The sequence below is a fragment of the Indicator indicator genome, chromosome 33 (genome assembly GCF_027791375.1).
Source record: "Indicator indicator isolate 239-I01 chromosome 33, UM_Iind_1.1, whole genome shotgun sequence".
Classification (NCBI taxonomy): Eukaryota; Metazoa; Chordata; class Aves; order Piciformes; family Indicatoridae; genus Indicator; species Indicator indicator.
The window spans coordinates 5,473,452-5,486,125 of record NC_072042.1 but is presented as its reverse complement, the minus strand read 5'-3'; the positions used below and the strand labels follow the sequence as shown (position 1 = coordinate 5,486,125).

At 56.5% G+C, this 12,674-nt stretch overlaps 1 protein-coding gene across 1 annotated transcript in view; it reads right to left on the bottom strand.

The window, feature by feature from the left end:
- MACF1 (microtubule actin crosslinking factor 1) overlaps nucleotides 1–12,674 on the bottom strand; it is a 144,165-nt gene that overhangs the window by 78,473 nt on the left and 53,018 nt on the right. Inside the window, 13 exon segments of the mRNA XM_054395252.1 lie at nucleotides 558–724; nucleotides 1,460–1,777; nucleotides 2,731–2,939; nucleotides 3,261–3,384; nucleotides 3,835–4,011; nucleotides 4,920–5,432; nucleotides 6,161–6,388; nucleotides 7,076–7,309; nucleotides 7,396–7,545; nucleotides 9,734–9,967; nucleotides 10,855–11,001; nucleotides 11,116–11,331; nucleotides 12,259–12,408. Of these exon segments, the coding sequence (XP_054251227.1) occupies nucleotides 558–724; nucleotides 1,460–1,777; nucleotides 2,731–2,939; nucleotides 3,261–3,384; nucleotides 3,835–4,011; nucleotides 4,920–5,432; nucleotides 6,161–6,388; nucleotides 7,076–7,309; nucleotides 7,396–7,545; nucleotides 9,734–9,967; nucleotides 10,855–11,001; nucleotides 11,116–11,331; nucleotides 12,259–12,408 (2,867 nt within the window).

The following is a 12,674-nucleotide window of genomic DNA, read 5'->3' as shown; positions in this document are numbered from 1 at the left end:
GCTCTGCTGTGTCACCTCCTGGAGAGCACACGGCTGGGGCAGGCTCCTGCTCCTGCTCTCCTCCAGCAAAGATGCTGTGTGCTGGAGGAGCTGTGGCTGCCCACGCGCTGGGAAAGGCAGGATCCAGGCCTGGCAGCTCCAGGAATGCTTCACAACGCCCCCAGCAAAGGCTTTTTATAAAGCGTCAGCTGCAGCGAGCTGCCTCTGCTGGGCTGGCAGGAGGCAGGCAGGAAGGGTTCACTCCTGCCCCCCACCACGGAAAGGAGATCTCCACAGGGCCCTGATCTGACTCAGAAGCCACCCCCAAACTCATCTCATCATTTCCAGTGGGGGTGGGGAGGCACTGGTACAGGTTGCCCAGGAGGTTGTGGCTGCCCCCTCCCAGGAGGTGTTTTCAAGGCCAGGCTGGATGAGGCCTTGAGCAGCCTGGGCTGGTGGGAGGTGTCCCTGCCCATGGCAGGGGGTTGGAGCTGGATGATCTTGAAGGTCCCTTCCAACCCAAACCATTTTATGATCTATGAATCTCTCCAGGGAGAAGCAGGGGCCCTGGCACTCACCTCTCTTTTGCCACCTTCTGCAGCTGCAGGAAGTCTTTCTTCAGGCTCTGCAGCTTCTCCTGATGCTGGGAAGTGCTGGAAGCAAAGCCACAGGAGCCCAGCTCTGCAGCCAGGTGCTCCAGGGTAGTCAGATCCTCCTGGTGCTGCTTCATCTCCAAGTTCAGCTCCTGCCAAGACCAAAGGGTGATGCTGACCCCACCAGCAGACTGGGGCAGAGGGGATGAACTGGACAGTCCTGGCATGCTGGAGAGACCCTCCATGGGCAGCACCATGAATGGCACCAGCACCAAACTGAGTGACCATGGCTCAGTCCCACCTGCTGCTCCAACTCTGGCTCAGCAAATACCTTAAGCAGCTGCCAGACCAAGTCCTACCACCCCTGGTGCTGCTGTAAGGCCATGCAGTGAAGGGGATGGTGGACTCCAGACCAAGCCAAATCAACCCCCCCCAGCACAAGTGTCTGGTTCCATGCCAGCTTAGAGCATTCCTGAGGCTGTGGCCAAACCAAGCAGGGCACTTGTAGGAAAGCAGGAGGAGGAATCCTGTGCAGCCATGACTGACCACCACAGCATCTCTGAGGCCTTTGTCACATCCTGCACTGCTCCTCCTGCCAGCAGGGTGCTGCTCTATGAACCCCACGGAGATTTGACTGCTGAAACTTTGCTATATTTGGTCTGGGCCCACAGAGCCTGGCAGGAGATCCCTTCCAACCCCCAGCCTGGCTCCAGGGAGATGCCACCACACTCCCCACTGCTGGCAACAACCTCAGCTGCCCCAGGACCAGTCCTGCTGATCCTGCTAGCCTGGGTGTGAACTGAGGGCTGTTCCCCAGGACAAACCACTCCAGAAGAGCCCTGCTCCAGAAGCCCAAAGCAGCTGGAGGCCTCTTCCCTGCCCCTCACCTGGATGTGCTGGGAGAAGGCAGCGATGTCCCTGTCAGGCTGATTGCCCGAGGCCAGCAGCCGCCCTCTGCTCTCCGTGAACTGCTGCAGCTTCTCTGAGAGCTGCTCATAGTGCTCCACCTTGGGGAGGAGACCCTTCAGAGCGTCCTCCCTGGCCTGCTGCTGCTGGCACAGCCTGCCAAAATGCTCTGTCACCTCTGCCAGCTTGCCCTGCAGGGCAGAGGCCGTGGGGCTGTCGGCCGCCTCCATGAACCGCGTCACCATCTCCCGGGTGGCCTCCAGGCAGCTCTTCTGCCTGGCGATGTCCTGCTTCAGCTTCTGTGGGGAGCACACAGACAAAGAGCTGCTCCTGAGCAAAACTGAACTGGTGTGAGGAGGCTGGGCCACCCCTGGGAACCCCCAGGAAAATCAGAGTTGGGCAAGAATGGTTTTTATCCCAGTTTTCCTTTCTCATCTCCCCAACCTGCTCTGCCTTTCCCTGGTGTCTGCTTTCCAAGCCCTCCTTGTTAGCAAAGCAGAATCATGGGATGGCAGGAGTTGGAAGGGACCTCTGGAGATCATGCAATCCAACCCCCCCTGCCACAGCAGGCTCACCCACAGCAGCTTGCCCAGGATCACAATGGCTGGGAGTTCTGGAAGCTCTCCAGAGAAGGAGACTCCACAACCTCTCTGGGCAGCCTGCTCCAGGCCTCCAGAACCCTCACATCAAAGAAGGTTTTCCTTAAGTTCAAGAGAAACCTCCTGGGTTCCAGTTTGTGCCCATTGTCCCTTGTCCTGTCACTGGGCACAGCTGGAAAGAGTCTGGCCTCACCCTCTTGCCCCCCACCCTTTAGCTCTTGCTGAGCATTGATCAGATCCCCTCTGGGGCTGCTCTTCCCCAGGCTCAACACCCTCAGGGCTCTCAGCCTTTCCTCCTTACAGAGATGCTCCAGGCCCCTCAGCATCTTTGAGCCTCTCCTGGACCATCTCCAGCAGTTCCCTCTCCTTCCTGAACTGGGGAGCCCAGATCTGGACACAACACTCCAGGTGTGGCCTGACCAGGGCAGAGCAGAGGGACAGGAGAACCTCCTTTGACCTGCTGGCCAGTACCCAAAGAAAGGACCCTTCCAACAGGTCCACGCCCAAGGTAATTAAGGAGAGGTTCTCATCTTTCTTCTTAAGGTTTTTTGGTGCTTTCAGAAGCTTTGTAGCAGCCCCCCAGCAGCTGCCTGCATGGCTCAGGTCCTGCAGACAGGCGTGGCCGAGGTGGGGAGCCCAGGGAGCAGCCTTACCGTGCTGGTGGCAAGAGAGTCTTGGATGGAGCTGGAGGAGAGTGTGGCTGGTTGCTCTCTCTCCAGGTTCTTCTCAATCTCAGCCACTGACTGGAGGAGGCTCTCCAGGCTCTCCTGGACACTCTGAGACTGGGCAATGGATTTCTGCAGCAGGTCTGAGCGTTCAGCCATCTGCTGGGAGAGGCTCTGGAAGCGGCTCACGATGGCATCTGCAGAGTCCAGCACAAAGGAGAATCAGTGGCAGAGAGCTTCTCACCTGCTGCTCAGAGAGCACCAAGGGTCACACCCTTGGCTCCTGCCAAGCTCTCACTGAGGACAAATCCCTGTCCCCAAACTCAGCAGCATGACAGGGGACACACAAATGGCCAAACTGCATCACAGCCCTCCCCGTGGGCAAGCACAAGCCCTGAATCACAGAATCATTATGGCTGGAAGAGACCTCTAAGGTCATCCAGTCCAACCATCAACCCAACACCACCAGGGCCACTAAACCATGTCCCCAAGTGTCCTGCTACTGCTTTGCTCTGTACCTGTTGTCTCCTGGATGTGCCCATGGTCTGGAGCTGGCTCCCCTTGGATCTCCAGCAGGGACCGAGCTGCTTTCTGGAGCTTCTCCACTGATACCTGATGCTCAGCAAGGTCTCCATGCAGCTGCTGCTTTGATGCAAGACAAAACAAAATCAGTGGTGGTTCCCTGCACCCACAGGATGCTCAGGGCTCCAGTGCAACCCTGCTGAGGGATTCTGTTCATTGATCCCCAAATCAGTAATAAAAATTTTAACGTGGGAGGGAAGGGCCAACCCCTGCTGCAGGCAGAGCTGGGTCAGAGGGCCTGGGCAGTCCCAGTGTCCTCCTCATGGAGTGTCCCACCAGAATGTCTCCTTGGGCAGCTCATGGCCACAGTCCCTGCTCCTTGCTCTGAGCATCTCTCAGAAGTGTTTGGCTCCACCTGATGTGCAGCACTGGGACCTGCTGAGGTCCAGCACTCAACCAGCCAAACCCCCAAACAGACCAAGCCTCTGTCCTGCTGCTGAGCTCAGAGCAGCGACCAAATTCCCACAGAGGCTCCAATGCACCCCAGGAGAACACCCAAGGACCCTGTACCTTAGCACTGGCCAGCTGCTGCTGCAGAACAGCTGGATCTGAAGACACTGCCTCCGAGAGCAGTTTCCCAACAGCAGCTTCACTTCCCTGCAGCCAGGTCCTGAGCGACTCTGCCACCTCCTGGAACTGCTGGTAGTGATCCAGCAAAGTGTTCAGGTGGGAGCCAAGCTTGGTGCACTGCAAAGGAGCAACCAGACGTAAGGGGAGGATGCACACAAGGCACAGAGCAGCCTGGCACTGCTGGAGAACACACAGAAACCAGCAAAAACCAGGAAAAATGGAACCCCACAGCCTTGTCAGGTGTGTTAAAGGAAGCACAGGAGGCAACATGCAGACCAGCACCAAGACTGAGGGATGTTACTCCTACCCTGAAGAAGATATCCTTGTCCTACATAGAATGGTAGGGGTTGGAAGGGACCTCTGGAGATCATCCAGCCCAACCCCCCTGCCAGAGCAGGGTCAGCTAGGGCAGGTCACACAGGAACACATCCAGGTGGGTTTGGAAAGTCTCCAGAGAAGGAGACTCCACAGACCCTCTGGGCAGCCTGCTCCAGGCCTCCAGCACCCTCACAGCAATGAAGTTTCTCCTCATGTTGAGGTGGAACTTGCTGGGTTCCAGCTTGTGCCCACTGCCCCTCACCCTATCACTGGGCACCACTGAGAAGAGCCTGGCCCCTTCTTGACCCCCATCCTTTGGATATCTGGAAACACTGAGCAGATCCCCTCTGGGGCTGCTCTTCTCCAGGCTCCACAGCCTCAGGGCTCTCAGCCTCTCCTCACCACACAGATGTTCCAGTGCCTTAATCATCCTTGTAGCCTCTGTTGGACTCTCTCCAGCAGCTCTCCCTCTCCCTCTTGAACTGGGGAGCCCAGAACTGGACACCATACTCCAGATGTGCCCTCGCCAGGGCAGACCACAGCGGGAGGAGAATCTGCCTTGCCCTGCTGCCCACACTTCTCTCGATGCAGCCCACAACCCCCACGGATGCTACCAGTCCAGCCAGCCCCCTGAGATGTTCTATATGCACAGGAGGACAACAGCAGCCAGGGCTCCCCTCCCAGCCCTGGCAGAGCCCTTCCCATACCTTGGAGTGCAGCTTGGTGTATCTCTGCGTCGCATCCTCCAGCTTGCTCCTGACCAGGCTGCCAGGCCGGGAGCCTGCGTCCCCCGCGGCTCCCTGCACATCCAGCACCTTCTGCCCCGACATGGTGACGAAGCGCAGGTCTCCCTTGTGGGAGATGACATCCTCTGAGAAGCTGCCCTGCCGCAGGAGCAGCTGCTGGAGGGCTGCAGGCTCACTGCCCCCCTGGCACATCCCCTCCAGGTCCTGCTCCGCTTGCTTCAGCCAAGCCTCAAACTCTCCGTGGTCCTGCAGGAACTTGTGGAGCTCATCCCGCAGGACCTGCACCTGCTTCAGCCTCTCCTCTGCCTGGCCCAGGGCGGCTGAGTACTGCTCCTTCAGCCCTGCCAGCCTGCCCTGCAGCCCCTGCCGCTGCTCCCCTGCCAGGCTCTGGCCCTGCCTATCCAGGAAAGCCTGCGCTGACTGTGTGGCCAGGATGATGTCCTGCTGCTGGGACAGCAGCTCCTGGTGCTGGGCCTGGAAAAAAAAAAAAAGAGGATGGTGAATACAGGTGAGGATGTGCTTGTGACAGAGATGCCCACCAGCAGCTGTGTGGCCCAGCTTCTGCACCCTTCCTACAGCACTGCCAAGGTGGGGGACACCCCAAGGCTGGGACAGGCAGGAGAGGAAGCCCTTCTCTGACCATCATGGGAAGCTTCTCTCCTTACCCTGACTGCACCGTGCCATGGCAGCCACCCAGCCACCAACACAGAGGATGTGTCCTCCAGGAAGCCAGGCAGGGACTTCTCCTATATGGAAAATCCCTCTGAATGTTTCAGAGGCCAGATCCAAGTCGTTTGGGGATCTTCTCCATGCTTACCAATATCTAAAGGGTGGGGGGCAAGAGGATGGGGCCAGAATCTTTTCAGTGGTGCCCAGGGATAGGACAAGGGGCAAGGGGCACAAACTGGAACCCAGGAGGTTCCATCTCAACAGGAAGAAAAACTTTGGTGTGAGAATGCTGGAGCAGGCTGCCCAGAGAGGTTGTGCAGTCTCCTTGTGTGGAGAGCTTCCAATCCCCCCTGGCCATTGTGGTCCTGGGCAAGCTGCTGTGGGTGCCCTGCTTGAGGAGAGGGGTTGGCCTGGATGATCTCCAGAGGTCCCTTCCACCCCTCCCCTGCTGGGATGCTGTAACACCACATCCAGCAGCCAGGCTCAGTGCATAAGGCAGAAAGCTTTGAGAAGGACAAGGTGCTGCTCCTGACCTTCAGCCTCTCATACTCCTCATCCAGGCTCTCTGCAGCACTCTCTGCTCCCACAGTGTGGCTGTCAGGGACATCCTGAGCGCCTGTCCCTGCTCGTGTCCCTGGGGCTCTCCCGATGGGATGTGGTCTGTACTCTGGGAGCTCTCCCTTCTGCTCCAGGGATGCCACCCAGTTCAAGAGGGAATCAATTTTGTTGCTGTTCTCCTCCAGCTCCTTGGCAGCTTTCACCTGCAAGCAGAAAGGCTCCAGATCAGAACCACTCATTTTATGCGCGTTCAGCAAAGGGCTGCAAAGGGGAGGGAGTCAATAAGCAACAGAAACAACCAACCCCAAACAGTTTTCCAGCCCCAGCAAACACCTGAGACACTCACAGACCTTCAGACCACATTGTGGCTCTCTGAAAGGGGGAAAGGTGCAAAGAAGCTGGGAATGAAAAACTCAGCCTCTGCTCTGCTGCCTGCCTCACCCTGACACAACCTTGGGACTGCACCTCGAAGGGCTGGGACTCCACACAGGCTTTCAGCACCAGCATGTGGAGGTGCTTAGTGCTCACACTCCCACTGAAGGCCAGCCCAAAGGCAGAGCCAGGTGTGTTCTGCTCCCCCATTTCCTGCTTTAGCACAGGGCCAGGACCAGATGATCTCCAGAAGTCCTTTCCAACCCCCACCGTGCTGGGATTCTGGGATTCCTCCACAACCAGCTCAAGGGTGGCTGCAGCTCTCAGGAGGGGACACAGCATCAGTGTCCCACCTCACCCAGGGGACAACAGAACAGCAAATCTCTTTACACCACATCACCCAGCTGAATACCAGGGCCTTGAGTGAACCTGGTATTCTCACCTGAACCACCAGCCTTGACTGGACCTCAGTATCCACCCCAAGCAGCCCCCTGGGGCTGCAGCTCTTCACACATTACCTTTTCAGTCTCCTGCTGCACTGCAGCACTCACAGCATCCTCCAGCTCCTTCTGGGCCACCTCTGTCCTCTCCTGCAAGGACTGGTACTGCTCCTTGGCACGCTGGAGCTTCTCCTGCAGTGCTGCCAGCTCACCAGGCTCCATCTTGGCCTTGTTCTCCTCCAGAAACTCCTCTGTACTCTTGAGGAGGCTGGCGAAGGAGGCAGCTCGGCTCTGCATGTTCTTCTGCAGCTCCTGGGCAGAGGATGCTGTAAGGCTCTGTGCACTCCCCCAAACCTCTGCCCCTCCCAGCCCACCCCCTGGTGTTTTAAGGCACTGACCTTCACATCACTTTGCCTCTGCTGCAGGGTGGACAGGTCCCCTTGGCTGGCTGCTCTCTGCTGCTCTGCCAAGGTGTCCTCTGCCTGGCAGAGCCAGCGGCTGAGCTCCCCCAGGCTCTGTGCCCGGGCTGCCTGCTGCTCCTGCAGCGTCTGCGGGCAGAGGGAAGGGGAGAGGGGAGAGTTAGAACCAGTGCTGCACCTCCAGGCACACACATGGCTGAAAGGCAAGGTGAGAGGTTACAGCTGCAGCATCTCCTTGAAGAGGAGGATGCAGCACAGAAACAGTTTTGGCAGCTCTCCAGGTGCTCCCTTCTCCCCTCCCAGGCTCTCTGGCTGCAGGAATGGGGCTGGGGTGCTGAGTCCTGGCCAAGCAGAAGATGCTCCCTGCAGGTTTGCCACCATCCCAGCAGGTTTCTCTGTGAGAAGCCTGCTGAGCTGCAGGGCCTGCACGCCCTACCAGGAGAGCTCAGCTCAGTTTCTGTGCCTTGCAAAGCTTAAAACAGCAACAGAAACTCCTCTGAAGAGAGGTGACAACAACCTGAGGTCAGGGCAGCAGCACCACGGAGCCCCCAGACAACCTAAAGAGGTTGGGCTTTGACTCCTGGTGTTGGAGAGGGAACCCAGGAGAGAGACAAAGGTTTCTGTAGCTGATCCAGCTCCTCCTTTTTGCTGCCAGAGCACAACACAGAAGCACCACTTTGAGCAATTGAGCATGATGTGACCTGAGAGTCCCTGCAAGGTTCCTGCTCCCCTTTCCCAGGGGGAGATAAAGGGCTTGAGTTTTTTTTTGGTTTTTTTTGAGTTTCCCTGGACATTTCAGCAAGGTGATGTTGAAACTTGTGCTTGTTTCTCCCAAGTCATAAGATAAAAAAACCAAAACAACAACAGAAGCAAAATTGCAAGAGCCTTCCTAAGAGCTCTTCAGCTGCAAAGCGAGTTCCTCCTGGGTTAGGATGGACAATCTGAAAAGGCAAAGCAAACTGGTTAATAACCACACAAACACACACACACACTCCAGAGAGGACAGGCAAGAGTTAACAGGCAGCAATTGTTAATCAAAACCACACTAAGCCCTGTCCTGACTAAGAGGATCCACGCAGTGATGAGTGCTGCAGCCACACAGCAGAGAGGTGGACTTGGGGTGATTCAGCCTGGAGAAGAGAAGGCTCCAGGGGGACCTGAGAGCAGCCTTCCAGTCCCTGAGAGGGACCTACAAGAAAGCTGGGGAGGGACTTTTGACAAGGGCTTGTAGTGACAGGACAAGGGGGAATGGATTGAGGCTTGAGGAGGGGAGATTGAGACTGGAGATTAGGAAGAAATTCTTTGCAGTGAGGGTGGGGAGACACTGGCCCAGGCTGCCCAGGGAGGATGTGGATGTCCCCTCCCTGGAGGTGTTCAGGGCCAGGCTGGATGAGGCCTTGAGCAACCTGAGCTGGTGGGAGGTGTCCCTGCCCATGGCAGGGGCTTGGAACTGGATGAGCTTTCAGGTCCCTTCCAAGCCAACCTATTCTGTTATTCTGTGATTGTATGACTTGGTTTTTGCAGCTGCATCATCAGCTGCTTCTCTGGGACAGCAAAACCTGAGTTGTGCAGTGGAAATTCCACCTCAGCATGAGGAAGAACTCTATTACTGTGAGGGTGACAGAGCCCTGGAGCAGGCTGCCCAGGGAGGTTGTGAAATCTCCTTCTCCAGAGGTCTTCAACACCTGCCTGGATGTGTTCCTGTGTGACCTGTCCTAAGTGGTCCTGCTTTGCAGGGGAGTTGGACTTGGTGGTCTCTGGAGGTTCCTAACATTCTCCGATTGGAGATTAGGAACAATTTCTCTGCTGCAAGAGTGGTCAGGGATTGGAACAGGCTGCCCAGGGAGGTGGTGGAGTTACCATGCCTGGAGGGGTTCAAGAAACCTGCAGCCATGGCACTTGGGGACATGGTTTGATGGCCATGGTGGGGTTGGGTTGATGGTTGGACTGGATGACCTTAGAGGCCTTTTCCAACCACAGCAGCTCTGGGATTAAAACTGCCAGGTGCCTGTGGTGGTCCCTCTGCACTGGGATTTGCTGGTGGCCTTAGAGGGACCAAGGGTTATTCCCAAAGTGACTCAATGTCTACCAGAGCACCACTGAGGTGCACTACCCAGAGCTCAGCAGGGCTCTGGTTTTGGGGAGGGAAGGGACTTTCCACCTGGGAAGTGAGATGGTAGGAAGAAGACAGACTTTAGATGTGCAATGAGAAGTCATCAGCTGTGAGTGGCATGCAGCTGGAATCCCAGCCAGGAGGTGTGGTGGTCGGGAAGCACTTCAGCCAGCAAACTGCAGCCAGCAGCAGAGGGCTCACAACCTTCACCTGATCTGTCTGCTCCACTTGCTGGAGACAGACCTGCAGGACCTGCAGCCGAGCTGTCACCCGCTCTGAGAGGTCACAGAAAGCCTTCTGCAGCTCATTCAGCAACCTCAGCAGCTGCCTGCTCTGCTGAGGGGTCAAGTCCTGGGCATGTTCTGAGATGAGGACTTGGATGTCGAAGGCAGTGGCGTCCAGCTGAGACTTGGTGTTGGCCAGAGGCTCTTTCAGCTCCTAGGAAGGAGAGGAGAAGACCTGTCAGGCACAAGGATGGGTGCTCCAAACAAGAGCTTTGGCACCAGAATGATGAATTCCAGAAAGCCCAAATGCATCCAGAAGCACCCTCAGCATTGAGGTGACAGCATCTCACCAGGGCAATTATCCAACTCTCCTCCAGCACCTCACCAAGAGGCTCCTTGGACCATGCATGCAGGGTCTGAAGATGACCCCGGCCCAGAGCTATCAGCAGCTCCATCCAGTTCAGCTCTCAAAGCCTCCAATCCCCTGACTTCAATGCCAAAGGTGCTACCAGCAAACAGGAGATGCTGATTCTATGAACTGACCAAATCCTGAGAGATGGATAAATGTTCCTGGGCTCCTCATAGAGTTGATGGAGAGAGGCTGCCCAGAGAGGTGGTGGAGCCTCCATCTCTGGAGTCATTCCAAATCTGCCTGGCCACCACCCTCTGCAACCTGCTCTAGGTGAAGCTGCTCTGGCCAGGGGGTTGGACTCAGTGATCTCTAGTCCCTTCCAAGCCCTGTCATTGTGGGACTCTATGAAAGCAGGGCAGATGTGATGGAGGAAGCTCTCAGAGCCCCCATGGAGCAAGCAGCTCTCTCCACAACACCTCAGAGCCTGGTGGGGATCCTTCCCAGCTGCCCAGCCCTCTCCACACAGCTGGCACTGGAGCATGTTCCTCCAGCAGCCAGAGCAGATGCTTTGTGCACTGCGCTAACAAAGGACTTTGGAGCGAGTACAAGATCGTTGCTCCTGCTGCAACAAAGGATCAAGGCAACCCCTTGGCATGCTCCAGGAAGGAAAGCAGGATTAAAAGCTTCTCCTCCATGCAGAGAACAGCAGCTCCATCAGCCAGGAGGATTGGGGGCATTGCCATGGTTACCTTGTAGCGTTGCAGGCAGCGACTCAAGCTGCTGGCGTCGGGCGCGGGGTGGGAATCGGAGTCCAGGGACCCAGCGGTGCCAGAGACCCAACCCAGCAGCTCCTGGAGTTTATCCTGGAGAGCTTCATGGTGTGCCAAGATTTTAGCCTTAAAAAAAAACCCAAAAAACAGAAAAGGCAGCATTAAAAGAAGGAGCAGAGCACTCCAAGGAGCATGTTGGGATGCTCTGGGGGACAGTGTGAGGACGGTTCCCAGCTCTACCTTTTCAGTTTCTGCTGCCCCACGAAGGTTTTGCAGCCTGGACTCCAGGACATCACTTGCAGAACTCAGAGACTTCTGGAGGTTCTTGGCATCCTTCTCCAAAGCCTTCAGTAATTGCTCAGGGACTTCTTCGGGGGGGTTGGCCACGATCCACTTCACGGCATCCAACTCCTGATTCACTGGGAAGCTCAGCTCCTGCAGCTCAGCTCCCAGGGCCTGAGGCAAGACAGCATCGTTGTGACTCCATCCTCCCACTGCCAAAGCTGAGGAAAGCTTTTGGAGCCCCAGCTCCCAACACTGTGTCTGTCTGCTAGAACAATTCATCACCATCCTCCAGCCCTGCTCAGCTGCCAGCACTCTCCTGGCTGTCTGCAGGCTGTAAAATTCATTTCAGCCAAGCTTAGGTTATTGTCTAAGCAGGGAGGAGAAGGTGAGCCAGAGGCAGTGCCAGAGCAGGAGGGATGGGGTCTGCAGAGCAGTGCCTCTTAAACCTGAGACTGCCCCCCCTGGATGGCTTGCAGGAGGGGGGAAGAGGTACAGGGGCTGTGCATGAATCACAGAAACAGAGTGGTAGGGGTCAGAAGGGACCTCTGGAGGTCATCCAACCCAAGCCCCCTGCTCCAGCAGGGCACCCACAGAAGCTTGACAATGTCCAGATGGGTTTGGAATCTCTCCAGAGAAGGAGACTCCACAATCTCTCTGGGCAGCCTGCTCCAAGAGCTTCATGGCTCCTTAGGTTTAATGTCAAACTTCCTGGGTTCCAGTTTGTGTCCTTTGCCTTTATTCTATCACTGGAGACCACTGAGAAGAGCCCAGCCCCACCCCCTCTTGTCCCCAACTCTTTAGGTGTTGCTGAGCATTGCTCAGATCCCCTCTGGGGCTGCTCTGCAACACCCCCAGGGCTCTCAGCCTTTGCTCCTCACAGAGATGCCCCAGGCCCCTCAGCACCTTTTTAGCCTTTGCTGGACTCTCTCCAGCAGTTCCCTGTCTCTTGACCTGGGGAACCCAGAACTGGACACAATACTCCATGAGTGGCCTGACCAGCACAGAGTAGCAGGGCAGGAGAACCTCCCTTGACCACAGTGGGGAGGGGAGGGATGAGCTCTGCCCTGCCCAACAGCAGCCTGGGACAGCCTGGCTCACCTCTGCCTGGTGCAGCAGGTCCTGCAGACCTGCCAGGTTCTGCTCCACAGGCTGCACCCTTTTGATCCTCATCTCAATGTCTCGCAGCATGGAGAGATAGGAGACCAGCTTCTCATCGTGCTCCAGGCACAGCTTCTTGCTGAACACAATCTACAGAGCCAAAGAGCAAGCCCAGACCCCAGCTTTAGACAGAAAACAAAAGGATTCCACAGGATTCTGTTTTGTTTCCAAGACAAAATCTGTTCCTAGCATTCCATTTCAGGGACTTTCCACTCACCAGCCTTATCTCCAAGATTTACTACAGGAAAAACAAAACAACACCCAGCTCCTTTTTTTTTTCCCCCCAACATCAGGTCAGAAATGGCAGCAGACCTCTGGGCTTACAAGAGAAGTGCCAAAAAAAACCCCCAAAGCTC